We start from the raw sequence: 20,663 nt of genomic DNA, 5'->3' as shown, positions 1-20,663 counted from the left end.
TCATACTCACAAACACACACACTCACACTCTCACACACACACAGACACATACACACACACTCACTGACCCACACATACACTCACAAACGCATTCTCAAACACACATAGTCTCACAATCACACACAGTCTCACAATCACACACAATCTCACACAAATACAACACACATACAATCTCACACACAATTTCTCGCACACACTTTCTTACACACACTCTCTCACACTCACTCTGTCACATTCACTCTCTCTCTCTCACACACACACACTCTCACAAAGATACACCTGCACATACACACACTTGCTGACATTTTCACACAAACACTTTTCGTTCACGCTGGTAGATATTGTCACTCACACCTCACTCATTAAAACCCTGAGAGACTCTCACACATCCTGTAATTTTCCCACCTCGCTTACCCACCGGCTCCTTCAAAGGCCACACTGATTCAGAAGAAAAATTGGATTCTTTGCCACTAAAGCAGGCCAGTTGGCTGGAAACAAACCATCCAGCCTAACCCCAGTTATTCAGTTTCCAAGCCTATAGCTAGCAGCACTTCGGGGATTCATATGAAATATTTTAAAATGCAGTAAATGTTTCTGCTGCTGCCATTGTTTCAGGGATTGAGTTCAGGCTGCCCAAACTTTCTTTGTGGTGTAAATTCCTGAAATCCTGGCAAGCTTCTCTGTCCCCTCTCTATTGCAATCCCCCTTGTTTCTGTAATACCATGACCAGAACTGGACAGAGTACTCTAGCTGCGACCTGACTGGTGTTTGACATTGATTCTATTGAACTTATACAGTCCACAACCAGTTGTTCATTCTAACTTCTGCTCGTAAGCATCACTCATAAAGTCACTCGCTTCAATTATCTCAGGTAGAAGATTAAATGATTCACTTGTTCACTCTCACACACACACACAGAACGTTTTTCACACTGAGTCGGAAACAATATTATTTTGAACTAAGCTTTTAATCATTTAACATAGACAAAGGCAGCAAATTATCCATTCATTATCTGTAATGTATTCTGAATATCAGTGAAGCAATCTCGATGCAGCTTTGCCTAATTATACGTTTTAAAATAAAGCAGCAATTCATGTATGTGCTTAGTCAAATGAACATATACTGTTTTTTTAAAAACATGCATTTGTATCGCTCTTTCACAACTGCTGATATCCCAAACAACTCGACAGCTAATGAATATGTTCTGAAGTGTTGTAGAGTAGGAAATGCTGCAGCCAATTTGCACACAGGGAGATAATTCAGTGAAAGGAAGGAGACAGAGAATCCAGATTATTGGCAGGAAATTCTAATTTGCAGGATGAGATGAGATCCTGCAAGGATCTGTGATAGGGCCTCAGTTAATCACCGTATTCATTAACAGATTAGAACAAGAAACTAGATTTATCAGAGAGTTGACAGTATCAACTATGTTGTGGTAGTGATTAAAAAAATTACAAAGAGGTATTGATAAAGGAAATGATAGAATCTTGAGCAAAAAGATTTCAACATGAGAATTCGGTCGGATTGACTTAAGTGCAGGGTACAGTGAAAAGTTTACAATATCGGTGCTTGCAGCATCATCTGAGGTACAAGGTACTGAGGTACAAAATCTTAGGTAAACAGTAGAGAAATAAAGAACTAAGTTAAAAGTTCACCGATACAGCGTCTTGTTGGGATAAAGTAGAGCATACAAAATTACATTAAATGTTCCAAATTAAAGTCCTTCTTTAGCCAGGGGCCTGCAGTCACTCCACCCTCGGCATTCCCCATGAGGTATTGATCTCTTTCTCCTCCCGCACTGACTTCAATCTCTCTCTCCCCGCACTAGGCTCAATCTCTCTCTCCCCGCGCTGACCTCGATCTCTCTCTCTCCCCGCACTGGGCTCGATCTCTCTCTCCCTCAACACTGGGCTCGATCTCTCTCTCCCTCAACACTGGGCTCAATCTCTCTCTCCCTCAACACTGGGCTCAATCTCTCTCTTCCCCCTCCACTGGGCTCAATCTCTCTCTCTCCCCGCACTGGGCTCGATCTCTCTCTCTCCCCCCGCACTGGGCTCAATCTCTCTCTCCATCCACACTGGGCTCAATCTCTCTCTCCCCGCACTGGGCTCAATCTCTCTCTCCCCGCACTGGGCTCAATCTCTCTCTCCCTCAAAACTGGGCTCAATCTCTCTCTCCCCGCACTGGGCTCAATCTCTCTCTCCTTCAACACTGGGCTCAATCTCTCTCTCCCCGCACTGACCTCGATCTCTCTCTCTCCCCGCACTGGGCTCGATCTCTCTCTCCCTCAACACTGGGCTCGATCTCTCTCTCCCTCAACACTGGGCTCAATCTCTCTCTCTCCCTCAACACTGGGCTCGATCTCTCTCTCCCCGCACTGACCTCGATCTCTCTCTCCCCCCGCACTAACCTCGATCTCTCTCTCTCCCCGCACTGACCTCGATCTCTCTCTCTCCCTCAACACTGGGCTCAATCTCTCTCTCCCTCAACACTGGGCTCAATCTCTCTCTCCCCGCACTGACCTCGATCTCTCTCTCTCCCCGCACTGACCTCGATCTCTCTCTCCCCGCACTGACCTCGATCTCTCTCTCTCTCCCTCCGCACTGGACTCGATCTCTCTCTCCCCGCACTGACCTCGATCTCTCTCTCCCCCCGCACTAACCCCGATCTCTCTCTCTCCCCGCACTGGACTCGATCTCTCTCTCCCGGCACTGGACTCGATCTTTCTCTCTCTCTCTCTTCCCGCACTGACCTCGATCTCTCTCTCCCCGCACTGGATTCGATCTCTCTCTCCCTCCGCACTGGGCTCGATCTCTCTCTCCCCGCACTGACCTCGATCTCTCTTTCCCTCCGCACTGACCTCTATCTCTCTCTCCCCGCACTGGATTCGATCTCTCTCTCCCTCCGCACTGGGCTCGATCTCTCTCTCTCCCCGCACTGACCTCGATCTCTCTCTCCCCGCGCTGGATTCGATCTCTCTCTCCCATCACACTAGGCTCGATCTCTCTCTCCCCCTGCACTGGGCTCGATCTCTCTCTCTTCCCGCACTAGACTCGATCTGTCTCTCTCCTCACACTGGGCTCGATCTCTCTCTCCCTCCACACTGGACTCGATCTCTCTCTCTCTCCCCGCACTGGGCTCGATCTCTCTCTCCCCGCACTGGACTCGATCTCTCTCTCCCCGCACTGGACTCGATCTCTCTCTCCCATCACACTGGGCTCGATCTCTCTCTCCCTCTGCACTGGGCTCAATCTCTCTCTCCCTCTGCACTGGGCTCGATATCTCTCCATCTCCCCGAACTGGGCTCGATCTCTCTCTCTCTCCCTCTGCACTGACCTCAATCTCTCTCCCTCTGCACTGGACTCGATCTCTCTCTCCCTCTGCACTGGGCTCGATCTCTCTCTCTCTCCCCGAACTGGGCTCGATCTCTCTCTCTCTCCCTCCGCACTGACCTCAATCTCTCTCCCTCTGCACTGGACTCGATCTGTCTCTCTCCTCACACTGGGCTCGATCTCTCTCTCTCTCCCCGCACTGGACTCGATCTCTCTGTGTCCTCACACTGGACTCGATCTCTCTCTCTCTCCGCACTGGGAATGATCTCTCTCTCTCCCCGCGCTGGGATTGATCTCTCTTCTCCTCATTGCTCTCTCTCTCATTCCCTGTGCCGCTGAATTGCTGTCTCATGGAGAAGGGTGAGAGGACTATGCTTCTCTTTAGCATGGTGGTTAGTATTTTACCTGTCATAGGAGAGACCAGCATTCAGTCCTGGACAGGAAAGGTAATGAGTTTAATGGTTGGAATATTGTGACCAGTCTGGTCACCTTCTCCTGGCTTTGGAGAAGGTCCACTCAGTGTGGAGGGACTGTCTTTGAGTGGGTTGGACCTGCACTCTTTGGAGTTGAGAAGACTGGAGGGAGACCCTATTGAAATGCTCAAGATTCTGAGAGGATTCAACAAAGTGGAGATGTGGGCAGATTATTTCCCCTTGTGGGAGAGAGTCTAGGACGCGAGGGCATCATCTCAGAATAAGGGATCGCATATTGAAGACAGAGAGAGAGATGAGGAGGAATTTCTCATCAAATTTCACTCCGAGAGGAGTGAATCTGTTATTCTTGCCCACAGAGAGCTGTCGAGGCTGGGGCATTAAAGAGATGTAAGGCTGAGATTGAGAGACTTTTGAAACGTGTAACATCCCGAGAGGACCTGACCGCGTGGATGTGAAAATGATGGTTCCCCTTGTGGAACAATCTAGGACAGTGGGCCACACTTTTAAAACTAACGGGCGCCCATTTAACACAGAGATAAGGAAACATTGGTCCTCTCAGAGGGCTGTGAGGCAATAAATGAAGAATCTTTAACTGTCTGTCAGGCAGAGGTAGACAGAGTCTTGATGACCAAGGGGATGGAGGGTTATCAGGGGATGTGCAGGAATGTACAGCTAAGGTTAAAATCAGGTCAGCCACCATCTTATTGAATGATGGAGCAGACCTGAAGAGTCAAGTGGACTACTCGCATTTGTTTTTCATATGTTTGTATTTTTAATCAACGAAGGGAATGAAGGGTTAATTTATTCATTTTTTTGTGGGATGTGGGTGTCACTGGCTGGGCCCAGCATTTATTGCCTCATCCCTCGCTGCCCCTTGAGAAGGTGGGGGTGAGCTGCCATCTTGAACCACTGCAGTCCACCTGCTGTGGGTTGACCCACAATGCCCTGAGGGAGGGAATTCCAAGATTCTGGCTTTCTTAAGCAAAGGTGTTATATTTCCAGGTGAACGGCTTGGAGAGGAACTTGCAGGGGGTGGTGTTCCCATGTATCTGCTGTCCCTTGTCCTTCCAGATGGAAGTGGTCATGGGTTTGGAAGGTGCTGCCTGAGGATCTTTGGTGAATTTCTGTAGTGTGTCTTGTAGATGGTACACACTGCGGCTACTGAGCGTTGGTGGTGGAGGGAGTAGATGTTTGTGGATGTGGGGCCAATCAAGCGGGGGCTGCTTTGTCCTGGATGGTGTCGAGCTTCTTGAGTGTTGTTGGAGCTGCCCCCATCCAGGGCAAGTGGGGAGTATTCCCTCACACTCCTGACTTGTGCCTTGGGGAGTCAGGAGGTGAATTACCTGTTGGTGGCTTCCAAGTGGGGTGACACGGTGGCTCAGTGGTTAGCACTGCTGCCTCACAGCACCAGAACCCTGGGTTTGATTCCAGCCTCGGGCGACTCTCTGGGTGAACTTTGCATGTTCTCCCCCGTCAGTGTGGGTTTCCTCAGTTTCCTCCCACAGTCCGAAGATGTGCAGGTTAGGGTGGATTGGCCATGGGAAATTGCCCCATAGTGTTCAGGGATGTGCAGGTTAGGGTGGATTGGCCATGGAAAATTGCCCCATAGTGTTCAGGGATGTGCAGGTTAGGGTGGATTGGCCGTGCTAAATTGTCCCATAGTGTTCAGGGATGTGCAGGTCAGGGTGGATTGGCCGTGCTAAATTGCCCATAGTGTCTAGGGATGTGCAGGTTAGGGTGGATTGGCTGTGCTAAATTGCCCATAGTGTTTAGAGACGTGCAGGTTAGGGTGGATTAGCCATGCTAAATTGTCCCATAGTTTTTAGGGATGTGCAGGTTAGGGTGGATTGGCCATGGGAAATTGTCCCATAGTGCCCAGGGATGTGCAGGTTAGGGTGGATTGACCATGCTAAATTGCCCATAGTGTTCAGGGATGTGTAGGTTAGGGTGAATTGGCCGTGCTAAATTGCCTATAGTGTTCAGGGATGTGCAGGTTAGGGTGGATTGGCCATGCTAAATTGTCCCATAGTGCCCAGGGATGTGCAGGTTAGGGTGGATTGACCGTGCTAAATTGCCCATAGTGTCTAGGGATGTACAGGTTAGGGTGGATTGGCCATGCTAAATTGCCCCATAGTGTTCAGGGTTGTGCAGGTTAGGGTGGATTGGCCATGGAAAATTGCCCCATAGTGTTCAGGGATGTGCAGGTTATGGTGGATTGGCCGTGCTAAATTGTCCCATAGTGTTCAGGGATGTGCAGGTCAGGGTGGATTGGCCGTGCTAAATTGCCCATAGTGTCTAGGGATGTGCAGGTCAGGGTGGATTGGCTGTGCTAAATTGCCCATAGTGTTTAGAGATGTGCAGGTTAGGGTGGATTGGCCATGCTAAATTGTCCCATAGTTTTTAGGGATGTGCAGGTTAGGGTGGATTGGCCATGGGAAATTGTCCCATAGTGCCCAGGGATGTGCAGGTTAGGGTGGATTGACCATGCTAAATTGCCCATAGTGTTCAGGGATGTACAGGTTAGGGTGGATTGGCCATGCTAAATTGCCCCACAGTGTTCAGGGTTGTGCAGGTTAGGGTGGATTGGCCATGGAAAATTGTCCCATAGTGTTTAGGGATGTGCAGGTTAGGGTGGATTGGCCATGTTAAATTGTCCCTTAGTGTTTAGGGATGTGCAGGTTAGGGTGGATTGGCCATGCTAAATTGCCCTATAGTGCCCTGGGGTGTGCAGCTTAGGGTGGATTGGCCATGCTAAATTGTCCCATAGTGCCCTGGGGTGTGCAGGTTAGGGTGGATTGGCCATGCTAAATTGTCCCTTAGTGTTTAGGGATGTGCAGGTTAGGGTAGATTGGCCGTGCTAAATTGTCCCATAGTGTTCAGGGATGTACAGGTTAGGGTGGATTGGCCATGCTAAATTGCCCCATAGTGTTCAGGGATGTGCAGGTTAGGGTGAATTGGCCATGCTAAATTGTCCCATAGTGCCCAGGGATGTGCAGGTTAGGGTGGATTGACCGTGCTAAATTGCCCATAGTGTCTAGGGATGTACAGGTTAGGGTGGATTGGCCATGCTAAATTGCCCCACGGTGTTCAGGGATGTGCAGGTTAGGGTGGATTGGCCATGGAAAATTGTCTCATAGTGTTTAGGGATGTGCAGGTTAGGGTGGATTGGCCATGTTAAATTGTCCCTTAGTGTTTAGGGATGTGCAGGTTAGGGTGGATTGGCCGTGCTAAATTGCCCTATAGTGCCCTGGGGTGTGCAGCTTAGGGTGGATTGGCCATGCTAAATTGTCCCATAGTGCCCTGGGGTGTGCAGGTTAGGGTGGATTGGCCATGCTAAATTGTCCCTTAGTGTTTAGGGATGTGCAGGTTAGGGTAGATTGGCCGTGCTAAATTGTCCCATAGTGTTCAGGGATGTGCAGGTTAGGGTGGATTGGCCATGCTAAATTGTCCCATAGTGCCCAGGGATGTGCAGGTTAGGGTGGATTGACCGTGCTAAATTGCCCATAGTGTCTAGGGATGTACAGGTTAGGGTGGATTGGCCATGCTAAATTGCCCCACAGTGTTCAGGGTTGTGCAGGTTATGGTGGATTGGCCATGGAAAATTGTCCCATAGTGTTTAGGGATGTGCAGGTTAGGGTGGATTGGCCATGTTAAATTGTCCCTTAGTGTTTAGGGATGTGCAGGTTAGGGTGGATTGGCCATGCTAAATTGCCCTATAGTGCCCTGGGGTGTGCAGCTTAGGGTGGATTGGCCATGCTAAATTGTCCCATAGTGCCCTGGGGTGTGCAGGTTAGGGTGGATTGGCCATGCTAAATTGTCCCATAGTGCCCTGGGGTGTGCAGGTTAGGGTGGATTGGCCATGCTAAATTGTCCCTTAGTGTTTAGGGATGTGCAGGTTAGGGTAGATTGGCCGTGCTAAATTGTCCCATAGTGTTCAGGGATGTACAGGTTAGGGTGGATTGGCCATGCTAAATTGTCCCATAGTGCCCAGGGATGTGCAGGTTAGGGTGAATTGGCCATGCTAAATTGTCCCATAGTGCCCAGGGATGTGCAGGTTAGGGTGGATTGACCGTGCTAAATTGCCCATAGTGTCTAGGGATGTACAGGTTAGGGTGGATTGGCCATGCTAAATTTCCCCATAGTGTTCAGGGTTGTGCAGGTTAGGGTGGATTGGCCATGGAAAATTGTCCCATAGTGTTTAGGGATGTGCAGGTTAGGGTGGATTGGCCATGTTAAATTGTCCCTTAGTGTTTAGGGATGTGCAGGTTAGGGTGGATTGGCCGTGCTAAATTGCCCCATAGTGCCCAGGGATGTACAGGTTAGGGTGGATTGGCCATGCTAAATTGCCCCATAGTGTTCAGGGATGTGCAAGTTAGGGTGGATTGGCCGTGCTAAATTGCCCCATAGTGTTCAGGGTTGTGCAGGTTATGGTGGATTGGCCATGGAAAATTGTCCCATAGTGTTTAGGGATGTGCAGGTTAGGGTGGATTGGCCATGTTAAATTGTCCCTTAGTGTTTAGGGATGTGCAGGTTAGGGTGGATTGGCCATGCTAAATTGCCCTATAGTGCCCTGGGGTGTGCAGCTTAGGGTGGATTGGCCATGCTAAATTGTCCCATAGTGCCCTGGGGTGTGCAGGTTAGGGTGGATTGGCCATGCTAAATTGTCCCATAGTGCCCTGGGGTGTGCAGGTTAGGGTGGATTGGCCATGCTAAATTGTCCCATAGTGCCCTGGGGTGTGCAGGTTAGGGTGGATTGGCCATGCTAAATTGTCCCTTAGTGTTTAGGGATGTGCAGGTTAGGGTGGATTGGCCATGCTAAATTGCCCCATAGTGTTCAGGGATGTGCAGGTTAGGGTGAATTGGCCATGCTAAATTGTCCCATAGTGCCCAGGGATGTGCAGGTTAGGGTGAATTGGCCATGCTAAATTGCCTATAGTGTTCAGGGATGTGCAGGTTAGGGTGGATTGGCCATGCTAAATTGCCCTATAGTGCCCTGGGGTGTGCAGCTTAGGGTGGATTGGCCATGCTAAATTGTCCCATAGTGCCCTGGGGTGTGCAGGTTAGGGTGGATTGGCCATGCTAAATTGTCCCATAGTGCCCTGGGGTGTGCAGGTTAGGGTGGATTGGCCATGCTAAATTGTCCCTTAGTGTTTAGGGATGTGCAGGTTAGGGTAGATTGGCCGTGCTAAATTGTCCCACAGTGTTCAGGGATGTACAGGTTAGGGTGGATTGGCCATGCTAAATTGCCCCATAGTGTTCAGGGATGTGCAGGTTAGGGTGAATTGGCCATGCTAAATTGTCCCATAGTGCCCAGGGATGTGCAGGTTAGGGTGAATTGGCCATGCTAAATTGTCCCATAGTGCCCAGGGATGTGCAGGTTAGGGTGGATTGACCGTGCTAAATTGCCCATAGTGTCTAGGGATGTACAGGTTAGGGTGGATTGGCCATGCTAAATTTCCCCATAGTGTTCAGGGTTGTGCAGGTTAGGGTGGATTGGCCGTGCTAAATTGCCCCATAGTGTTCAGGGTTGTGCAGGTTAGGGTGGATTGGCCATGTTAAATTGTCCCTTAGTGTTTAGGGATGTGCAGGTTAGGGTGGATTGGCCATGCTAAATTGTCCCTTAGTGTTTAGGGATGTGCAGGTTAGGATGGATTGGCCGTGCTAAATTGTCCCATAGTGTTCAGGGATGTACAGGTTAGGGTGGATTGGCCATGCTAAATTGCCCCATAGTGTTCAGGGATGTGCAGGTTAGGGTGGACTGGCCGTGCTAAATTGTCCCATAGTGTTCAGGGATGTACAGGTTAGGGTGGATTGGCCATGCTAAATTGCCCCATAGTGTTCAGGGATGTGCAGGTTAGGGTGGATTGGCCGTGCTAAATTGCCCCATAGTGCCCAGGGATGTACAGGTTAGGGTGGATTGGCCATGCTAAATTGCCCCATAGTGTTCAGGGATGTGCAGGTTAGGGTGGATTGGCCGTGCTAAATTGCCCCATAGTGTTCAGGGTTGTGCAGGTTAGGGTGGATTGGCCATGTTAAATTGTCCCTTAGTGTTTAGGGATGTGCAGGTTAGGGTGGATTGGCCATGCTAAATTGTCCCTTAGTGTTTAGGGATGTGCAGGTTAGGATGGATTGGCCGTGCCAAATTGCCCCATAGTGTTCAGGGATGTGCAGGTTAGGGTGGTTAGGATTATGGAGAGAGGATAGGGAGCTGGGTCTGGATGGGATGCTGTTTGGAGGGCTGGTACAGACTCAGTGGGCCGAATGGGCCTCTTTCTGCACTATAGGGATTCTAAGTGGAACATGGGAGGGAGTGTAAATGATGCCGGTGTTGTTTGGTTTAGGTAGATTTCACATCCACACCTTCCTGATGAGGGGGGGTCTCAGTGCCTTCCTGAATCAATCTTGCCAGTCACAAGGGCCAGGACCTCCCATGAGCTGCCTGACACCCACAGGACATCTGTGAGGTGATTCCACCACTGTCCTCAGAGTCACCTGCCACAACTGAATTCCAGGCAGAGGAAGGGGTAGGGGGGCAGACTGTGTGTTGTGAATTGGCTCAATCTTTACTAGATCTTTAGAAAATGATAAGTACTCGTTTGGAACTGGGATGGAAAGACCTCGAATTGTTTTCAGTTAGCAAGTGTTCGGATCGCGTTCACATCTCTTGAAAACCAATGTAATGGTGTTGGTTCATTTGACCGCAGCCACTCCGAGGAAACAGCGCAGGGAGAGAACCACCTTCACGAGAGCACAGCTCGATATTTTAGAAGCTCTGTTTGCCAAGACCCGCTACCCTGACATCTTCATGCGGGAAGAGGTAGCTCTGAAGATCAATCTGCCCGAATCCAGGGTTCAGGTAAAATCAGCACAAGATCATTTTTCAACCAAATGCAGAGTCGGAAGCGTTAGCTCTTCCAGGATTGTCCTGGAGGTTTCTGGGAAGGAAGGTTCATTTCAATCAAAAAATAAAATTGCAATTTGAAGACTTTTATATGTTTGCTATAAACATGTCAGAGAGCGGAGATAGGGTAAAGGCAGTGTAATTGAGAGTGGCGTTGGAAGGGAGAGGGTTAAACCTTCAATTCAATTAAGTTTTTGAAAAATCATGCACGGGACGTAGTCCTCTCTGTCTGGGCCGGTGTTTGTTATCCATCCCCAATTGCCCAGAGGGCAATTACGAGTCAACCATACTGTTATGGGTCTGGAGTCACATGTAGGCCAGACCAGGTAAGGATGGCAGATTCTTCCCCCAAAGGGCATTAGTGAACCAAATGTTTCTTTTCCCCCCTGACAACTGACAATGGATTCTTAATTCCAGATTTTTATTGAATGCAAACTCCACCATTCAGACCTGGGTCCTCAGAACATTACCTGGGTGTCTGGGTTAACAGTCCAGCAATAGTATCACTAGGCCATTGCCTCCAGGAATATGTCCAATGGGTTTAAGCAGTCCTGTTGCCTTTAATTCCATTATGGGACATGGGTATCGCTAGCTGGGCCAGCATTTGTTGTTTATCCCTAATTGCCTCTTGGGGGGGAGGGGGGTGAGCCGCCATCTTGAACTGCTGCAACCCATGTGGTGTGGGGACCCTTAGGGAGGAAATTCCAGGATTCTGACCCAGCGACACTCAAGGGACAGCGATGTATTTCCAAGTCAGGGATGGCGAATGGCTTGGAGTGGAGCTAGCAGGGGCTGGTGTTCCCATGTACCTGCGGCCCTCTGGACTGTACTATCAAAGGAGCCATCGTGAGCACCTATCGCATCTCCAACGCCCCTCCCCCAAGTCCCTCCTCACTACCTTTTATCTTAGCCTGCTGGACACACTTTCCTCATTCCTGAAGAAGGGCTCATGCCCGAAACGTCGACTCTCCTGCTCTTTGGATGCTGCCTGACCTGCTGCGCTTTTCCAGCAACACATTTTCAGCTCTTACAAACACACAGCCATGAGGGATGGCAAGCATGCTGCAGAAGCTCAGCCGGTCTTGTAGCATTGAGATCAGAGTTAACACCTCAAGTCCAATATGACTTTATTCCGAATCCTCGTTGAGCCCAGAATGATCTGAAAAACTGTCACTGGCTCAAAACGCTCACTCAGTTTGTCTCTCTGCTGATGCCGCCTGACCTGCTGAGTTCCACCAGCAATCTCTGCATTTGTTTCGGATTTCCAGCATCCACAGTATTTTCCTTTAGTGATGCTGGAAAAGCGCAGCAGGTCAGGCAGCATCTGAGGAGCAGGAAAATCGACGTTTCAGTCAAAAGGAGGAGAAAGTGAGGTCTGCAGATGCTGGAGTATCAGAGCTGAAAATGTGTTGCTGGAAAAGCGCAGCAGGTCAGGCAGCATCCAAGGAACAGGAGATTCGACGTTTCGGGCATAAGCCCTTCTTCAGGAAATCATGAAGGGCTTTTGCCTGAAGCGTCGATTCTCCTGCTCCTCGGATGCTGCCTGACCTGCTGCGCTTTTCCAGCACCACTCTAATCTTGACTCTGATCTCCAGCATCTGCAGGCCTCCCTTTCACCTACTTTAGTGAGCTGGCAGCTCTGTTTATTTAGCAGTAATTGCGGCCTGCCTTAAGCCCCCGAAGCAGAGACATGAATCTACTTTAGGGGTGGAAATAATACACACAGCACAGTCCGACAGGTAGATCCTATGCCCTTCGGAAACAATCAATTGCTTGATTCATGAGCCATGCCGGGGAGAGTGTTGTAAAATGTCAGGTCAAAATATTGTACATTTTTCAGATGCTTGATGCCCATTTCTTCATTCAGAGAAACGCCCAAACTGAATTGCTGCCTATTATTATAAATTACTTTAATGAAAGAGAAAGGGAGCTTCCCTCAGTAATGGGGCTGACAGTTAACTATCGGCTAACGAGTAATTATACGGTGGGTTGTCCTATTGCTGATTGTCGGAGTTTGCTGTGTGTCAATTGACTGCCACATCTCCCATACAGGAGACACAGAGGACCGCAGAAGCTGGAGATCAGAGTCAAAAGATGTGGTGCTGGAAAAGCACAGCCAGCATCCGAGGAGCAGGAGAGTCGACGTTTCGGGCATTAACTTCCTGATGAAGGGCTTATGCCCGAAACGTCGATTCTGCTGCCCCGCGGATGCTGCCTGACCAGCTGTGCTTTTCCAGCACCACACTCTTCGACGTCTCGTATAGAACCCCTCACATTATTTTGGATTGACATGTGTTGTGATCATGGCCGCCATCTTGTGAAGAGCAAGATCCCACTAAGTATAGTGAGGCTAATCGCTGCTTTGGCGAAGTGAGGACAGGGGATACTTGCAGGAAAGCATTCTGTCCCTCAAATTGGGGTTTCTGCTTAACGCCTCTGTCTGTCATAGCCTGATACTGAGGCCTGGCAGCGCTGGGGTGTCTCACGTTGGATGGATATCTCCGAAGCCAAACTGGTACATTGTGCCAATACATGGGTGGCACTGTAGCTCAGTGGTTAGCACTGCTGCCTCACAGCGCCAGGGATCCAGGTTCAATTCCCGCCTCGGGCAACTGTCTGTGTGGAGTTTGCACGTTCTCCCCGTGTCTGCGTGGGTGTTCTCTGAATGCTCCAGTTACCTCCCACAGTCCAAAGGTGTGCAGGTCAGGTGAATTGGCCATGTTAAATTGCCTGTAGTGTTAGGTGCATTAGTCAGAGGGAAATGGGCCTGGGTGGGTTACCCTTCGGACGGTCAGTGTGGGCTGGTTGGGCCGAAGGGCCTGTTTCCACACTGTAGGGAATCTAATCGAATTTAATGTGAGCATCCCGAGCTGAGCTCCCTCACTCTATAGGTCTTGTCACGTTTGAGCTGGTTCTTTAACCCGTGGTGGGGGGATGGGGGGGGGGGGGGGGGGGGGGGGGGGGGGGGGGGGGGGTCGGTGTGTTGAAATCCAGATTGAGAAGGAGTTTCTGCCCTGACAGGCCTCTCCCAGTCAACCGCTTCACAATATTAATGCTCAGAGCACTGAAATCTGTGCAAACTGTTGCTTGCAGGTTGCCGCTGGGTTAGGAGGGGAAGATGTTTTAAAGAGTAAAACATGAATGATTTGCAGAGATAATGTCATTTCTTCAGCTGATTCGACTCCAGGGCATAGTGCCAGCCTCAATGACTATCCTGAACTCTCCGAACTCCTCCAATTATCCCCTCTTATAAAAACCTGATTTCCTTGACTCTGCCAAACTGCCTCAACTGCAAGTTCTGGAATTCCTTCTCTCAATCTCTCTTGCATGTTGAGTCATAGAGATGTGCAGTGCTGAAACAGACCCTTCAGTCCATGCCGACCAGATATCCTAAACCAATCTAGTCCCATGTGCCAGCACTTGGCCCATATCCCTCTAAACCCTTCTTATTCATATACCCATCCAGATGCCTTTTAATTGTACCAGCCTCCACCACTTCCTCTGGCAGCTCATTCCACACACGCACCACCCTCTGAGTGAAAAAGTTGCTCCTTAGGTCACTTTTAAATCTTTCCCCTCTCACCATAAACCTGTGCTCTCTGGATTTGGACAGCTTATCCTGGTAAAAAATACCTTGATTATACCCTATCCCTGACCCTCGTGATTTTATAAACTTCTATAAGGTCACCCAGCATGTTTTGTTTTTTGTCAATAATCAAGCTTTGTATTCTCTCATGGCTGTGTGTTTATAACAGCTTTCCAAGACACTTTTGATAGCACTTTCCAAACGTTACCATCTGGAAGGACAAGGGTAGCAGATACATGGGAACACTGCCCCCGGAAGCTCCCCTCCGAGCCCCTCCCCATCCTGACTTGGAAATGTATCACCATTCCTTCAGTGTCGCTGGGTCAGAATCCTGGAATTCCCTCCCTAACAGCACATTCCCCGCTCTGCCCTCATCAATCCTCTTTGTCACTCACTTCTTCAGAAAACTCAATCAAATTAGTGAGACATGATTCCCCACGCACAAAGCTATGTTGGCTATCCCTAATCAGTCCTTGCCTTTCCAAATACATGTCATAGAGTCATAGAGATTATACAGCATGGAAACAGACCCTTCGGTCCAACTCATCCATGCTGACCAGATATCCCAACCCAATCTAGTCCCACCTGCCAGCACCCGGCCCATATCCCTCCAAACCCTTCCTATTCATATACCCACCCAGATGCCTCTTAAATGTTCCAATTGTACCAGCCTCCACCACTTCCTCTGGCAGCTCATTTCCACACACGTACCTCTGCCCCTTTTATATCTTTCCCCTCTCACCCTAAACCTATGCCCCCTAGTTCTGGACTCCTCGATCCCAGGGAAAAGACTTTGTCTATTTATCCTATCCATGCCCCTCATGATTTTATAAACCCCTATAATGACACCCCTCAGCCTCCGACGCTCCAGGGAAAACAGCCCCAGCCTGTTAAACCTCTCCCAATAGCTCAAATCCTCCAACCCTGGCAACATTCTTGTAAATCGTTTCTGAACTCTTTCAAGTTTCACAACATCTTTCCGATAGGAAGGAAACCAGAATTGCACGCAGTATTCCGATAGGAAGGAGACCAGAATTGCACGCAGTATTCCAATATGTCAACCTTTACATCTGGAAAATTGACTTCCATGACTAAACATCACTGTTCAAATACTGCTGGATGTGGCAGATTGTGGTTTGATTGTGTTCCCTTGAAGCATCTTGGGATATTTAGCTAGATTGAGGTGCTACATGAATAAAACTATCCATTGGTGTTTCATTCATCACATCCATGATTGTTATAGTTTCGATCACATCCTCAGACAGCTGACTCCAACGTGAACCTGCTGCTTTCTAGACATTTTTGGGTTCTAGAGCATCGGGATACAGTCTGAGCCATTGAGGACTGGGATGAAGAGGAGTGTCCTCACTCACAGCTGAGAGGGTGGTGGGAATACCTTTGGAATTCTCTCCACCAGAGGGCAGTGGAGGTTCACTCACGGTGAGTGTGTGCAAGCCAGAGATTGCTAGGTTTCTCCATGTTAAGGATATTGAGGGATAGTGCAGGAAAATGGGGATGAATGGTGGACAGGCTGAGGGGCTGAATGGCCACCTTCAGCCAATTATTGAAATTTGCAATAAACTAGGAGGCCATTTGTTCAATTGTACTGCCACATGAGCCAATCTCTGTTAGGCAAGTGTTTCAATTATAAGCAGGAGGAGGCCATTCAGCCCATTCACTCTGGTCTATCACTTGATAGGATCAAGATTGATCCGATTGTAGCCTTGACTCCATGTTTCATCCCCCTCAACAACCAACAGCTCCCTTACCCTATCTCCCCTCAATCCCACAGTAGATAATGAAACTTCTTTTTCAGAGTTTAATCCCTGAATACCTCCACCCAGGATGGAGACTGAAACCATTATATCCCACCTCTGTCTGTGGTGGCTCACTTGTGATGGGTTCTTAGCCTGAGTGCAGCACAGGCATGATCGGCCAATATCTACAAGGCTGTCTGTGTGGAGTTTGCACATTCTCCTTGTGTCTGAGTGGGTTTCCTCCCACAGTCCAATGATGTGCAGGTCAGGGTGGATTGGCCATAATAAATTACCCATACTGCCAAGGGATGTGCAGGCTGGGTGGGTTAGCCCTAGGGAATGCAAGTTTCAGGGATTTGGTGAGTCTGGCTGAGATGGCATTTGGAGGGTTGGTGTGGACTCGATGGGCCAAATGGTCTCTTTCTGCATTGTAGGGATTTGCTGCACTACAAAATGTCACCAAAGTTCCTCAGACAGTGTCCTCCAGACTCATAACCACTTCCATCCAGAAGGACAAGGGCAGCAGATACATGGGAACACCACCCCCTGCAACTTCCCCTCCACTCACCATTCTAACTTGGAAATATATCGCCGTTCCTTCAGTGTCGCTGGGTCAGAATCCTGGAATTCCCTCCCGAAGGACATTCCACAGCACATGGACTGCAGTGATTCAAGAAGGCAACTCAGCCCCACCTTCTCAAGGGGGGCAACTAGGGACGGGGCAATAAATGCTGGGCCCAGCCAGTGACACCCATATCCCACGATTGAATTAAGCAGTTCTCTGGGATATGGTGCTTTTGTAAAACCTCCCTCTGTTGGTCTGTTGGGGAAATGTCCCTGGGCTCTCAATTAAAATCTCACCCAATGCTAAACTTCTTTCATAGCGTATCTACAATGTGGGGTGATGTTGTCATTGGAATGAGGTGGATCTCACTGAGTATGTGATCCCTGACTGGGGGGACTGTTAACTGGGGTCAATCAGGGAGCCCCGGCTGACAGGAGATTCAGAGAGCCACCTCACTCTGGGGACTAGACGTGAGTTGGCTGGTCAGAGTCCCATGTAGTGTGTACATGTACATAACGGGTGACTTGGTGACAGGATACCTGCCTCTGTGGAGTTATTTCATGGTGATATCAGGAATCTCTGCCCTTCTTGTGAGCTAAGAAAAGCCTGTCTTCTTCATTTGGTTCTTCTATGGACTCCACTTCCCTCCAGCTCTCAGTCTCTGGCCTGTCACGTGCGTCAGAGTTTGCTTGCCCTTGCTTGGAGAGACCAGCAGAGGGAGACACCTTAGTCACCCTCCAGGGAAACTCCAGGGAGTCGGTGGAAACTTGTCAAATGATTGGATTTTCCAGTTTTAGCTCAGCTTTGTGGCTGGATAATGGAAGTGTTTCTTTTTGCAGAATCACAGGAGTGTGACGCCACAAAAGGAGGCCATTCAGCCCATTGAATCAGCACCATCACCCTGGTGACATTCTCCTGTCACTTACCCCCAGACTGTTGGACATTGTTCCTTTTTAAATAACCATCCAATGAGTGCCTCAGTAGAACCTCCAATGTGGGGAGGAGGTGTGGTGAGCGCGGAGGTGGGGATAGTGTGCATGTCAAGGCAAAGATCTCCATTTCCCTAGCGCCCTTTATCACCCCTGCACCTCACCTTTTTACAGACCGGGTTGTGTTGTAAGAAACGCAGCAGCCGATTTTTGGACAACAAACTCCCACAAACTGCAGTGTGGCGATAACCACACGGGCGGCACGGTGGCACAGTGGTTAGCACTGCTGCCTCACAGCGCCTGAGACCCGGGTTCAATTCCCGACTCAGGCGACTGACTGTGTGGAGTTTGCACGTTCTCCCTGTGTCTGCATGGGTTTCCTCCGGGTGCTCCAGTTTCCTCCCACAGTCCAAAGATGTGCGGGTCAGGTGAATTGGCCATGCTAAATTGCCCGTAGTGTTAGGTGTAGGGGTAAATGTAGGGGTATGGGTGGGTTGCGCTTCGACGGGTCGGTGTGGACTTGTTGGGCCGAAGGGCCTGTTTCCACACTGTAAGTAATCTAATCTAAAACCAGGCCACCTAGGAGGCAATAATCTAAGGTGAATTGAAAACGTCCAGCTATTTCCCTGTTCAACCTCTAGAGCAGAGGGAGGGACACTACCATTGTACCACAAGAACTTTTGTGTGATGTGGATTGTGGGTGGGAGGGTTGAACCCATGATCATTGACACCACTATCTAACCATTTCAGTCAACACCCTCCCACTGTCTGATGGGCACCAATAGTTTTGTGTTGAACAGTCTGGATCCAAGACTTGCAGATGGCTTAAAGACTCAGATTATGCTCTGATCCATATTGAATCGTGAACCATTCTTGAGGGGCTGAATGGCCTCCTTTTTTTATTTACTTGTCTCTGGCTGGGCCCACATTTATTGCCCGTCCCTAATCGCCCCTTGAGAAGGTGGGGGGTGAGCTGTTTTCTTGAACCGTGCAGTCCATGTGCTGTGGGTTGACCCACAATGCCCTGAGGGAGGGAATTCCAGGATTCTGACCCAGCGACACTGAAGGAACAGCGATATATTTCCAAGTCGGGATGGGGAGTGGTTTGGAGGGGAAGTTGCAGGGGGTGGTGTTCCCATGTCTCTTCTGCCCCCTGGTCCTTCTAGATGGAAGTGGTCGTGGGCTTGGAAGGTGCTGTCTGAGGAACTTTGGTGAGTTGCTGCAGTGTGTCTTGTAGATGGTGCACACTGCTGCTACTGAGGATGGAGGGAGGGGATGTTTGTGGATGTGGTGGCAATCAAACAGAGGCTGCTTTGTTCTGGATGGTGGGAGAAAGTGGGTACTGCAGATGCTGGAGATCAGAGTCAAGATTGGAGTGGTGCTGGAAAAGCGCAGCAGGTCAGGCAGCATCCGAGGAGCAGGAGAATCGACATTTCGGGCAAAGGCAGGAATCCTGATGAAGGGTTTTTGCCTGAAACGTCGAGTCTCCTGCTCCTCGGATGCTGCCTGACCTGCTGCGCTTTTCCAGCACCTCTCTAATCTCGACGCTTTATTCCTAACCTCTGACCTGCCCTTGTAGCCACCGTGTGGATGCGTCGAGCTGACCGTATTAACTCCCGGTTCTTCCTGTCGCTCCCAAGGTTTGGTTTAAGAACCGTCGGGCGAAATGCCGGCAGCAACAGCAGCAGAGCAGCGGCCAGGCGAAAACACGGCCGGCTAAAAAGAAGACCTCTCCCAGCCGGGATGCCAGCTCTGAGACCAACGCCAACGGCCACTACAGTCCGAACCCGCCAGGGACGGTGGGCACTGCCAGCTCTATCTCCAACGCCAGCGTCTCCATCTGGAGCCCGGCCTCGATTTCTCCCATCCCGGATCCGCTCTCTTCCTCCTCCACCACCTCCTGCATGCAGCGCTCCGCTGCCTACCCCATGACCTACAGCCAGGCCCAGGGATACAACCAGAGCTACGCTGGCTCCTCGCCGTACTTCAGTGGCTTGGACTGCGGACCCTACCTGTCCCCCATGCACCCCCAGCTGTCCGCCCCGGGGTCTGCCCTCAGTCCCCTGGGCACCCCGGCCATGGGAGGACCCCTGAGCCAATCCCCGGCCTCCCTCTCAGCTCAGGGCTACGGCACGGCCAGCCTGGGCTTCAACACCGTCGAGTGCCTGGATTACAAGGACCAGACCTCCTCCTGGAAGCTGAACTTCGGCGCCAGTGACTGCTTGGATTACAAGGACCAGACCTCCTGGAAGTTCCAGGTCTTGTAGGTCCAGTGGGCGAGAGGCTTGGGCGAGACCCAACGGCCATTTCGAGACGGCCAGGGGAGGGGAGGAGGGGAGACTCACCAGGCATCAGCAAACACAATCACCGACCGGGTTTGGCAAGGGGACGTTGGTGGGGTGGGGTTAATGTCACTGTCACCTATTTCACCATCAACACCATCCAATAGCACGGCTGGGGAGGGCAGAAGGATTTCTACATTAAAAACCAAACGTGAGGGAAGTGAGGGGGTGGGGGGGGATGGATGTGAATTCACCAAATGGAATGACTTTGCAAAAACTTCAACCAGGAGAGAAATGTTCTCCTTCAGTGACATTTCTCCACCCCACCCCCCCTCCAGCCCGATCTCGATAACTCTTATTTGTGACCCCGGGGGGTGGCGTGGGATGAACGAACTGAGGAGGGAAGGTGTGGTGAGAGTATATTTGCAGTTCTTTTCCATTATTGTTGGGAAGGTGTGCATTTGAACATCCAATCACCTGGGACAGCACATCCCTTAACCCTTTGATCCCCACCTTTGAAAATACTGTGGGCTGTTCTGTCAGGGAGTGGGTTTGGGGAATCTCTATAAAGAGGTGATCCAATTCCAGAGACCGTGGACACATCTGACCACATTGCCCCAAGACCACCACCACTCTCTCTCTCTTTTTGTGTTTTCTTCTTTAAACTTTCCTTTTGGGAATTTAAATGAGGAAACCGCCACATTTTAAACCTGGTTCCCATGGAATAGCCCTTTGCTTTTCAGTTGACAGAATGGAGTGACTGTGTTCAGCCGGTCTCTGTAGAACAGAGACAAGGGCTCCTCACCCTCTCTGCTTTGGAGGAGGAGGACTGGGAGACTGTATTCAACCTAGAACCACTTTCTGTCACACAGTTTGG

At 50.0% G+C, this 20,663-nt stretch overlaps 1 protein-coding gene across 2 annotated transcripts in view; it reads left to right on the top strand.

Moving 5' to 3' along the window:
- Positions 1-19,771, top strand: part of LOC132836698 (homeobox protein otx5-like) — a 32,849-nt gene extending 13,078 nt beyond the window's left edge. Inside the window, exons 2-4 of one of the 2 annotated variants that reach the window (XM_060856101.1) lie at positions 10,183-10,206; positions 10,465-10,622; positions 19,145-19,771. In XM_060856101.1, the coding sequence (XP_060712084.1) occupies positions 10,183-10,206; positions 10,465-10,622; positions 19,145-19,771 (809 nt within the window). The remainder of the gene's footprint in view (positions 1-10,182; positions 10,207-10,464; positions 10,623-19,144) is intronic. The other variant, XM_060856102.1, reaches the window with a different exon arrangement.
- Positions 19,772-20,663: the final 892 nt, after the last annotated feature.

The sequence above is a fragment of the Hemiscyllium ocellatum genome, chromosome 47 (genome assembly GCF_020745735.1).
Source record: "Hemiscyllium ocellatum isolate sHemOce1 chromosome 47, sHemOce1.pat.X.cur, whole genome shotgun sequence".
Classification (NCBI taxonomy): Eukaryota; Metazoa; Chordata; class Chondrichthyes; order Orectolobiformes; family Hemiscylliidae; genus Hemiscyllium; species Hemiscyllium ocellatum.
Note: the sequence above shows the minus strand (reverse complement) of the source record. Positions and strands in the feature narration are given on the sequence as shown.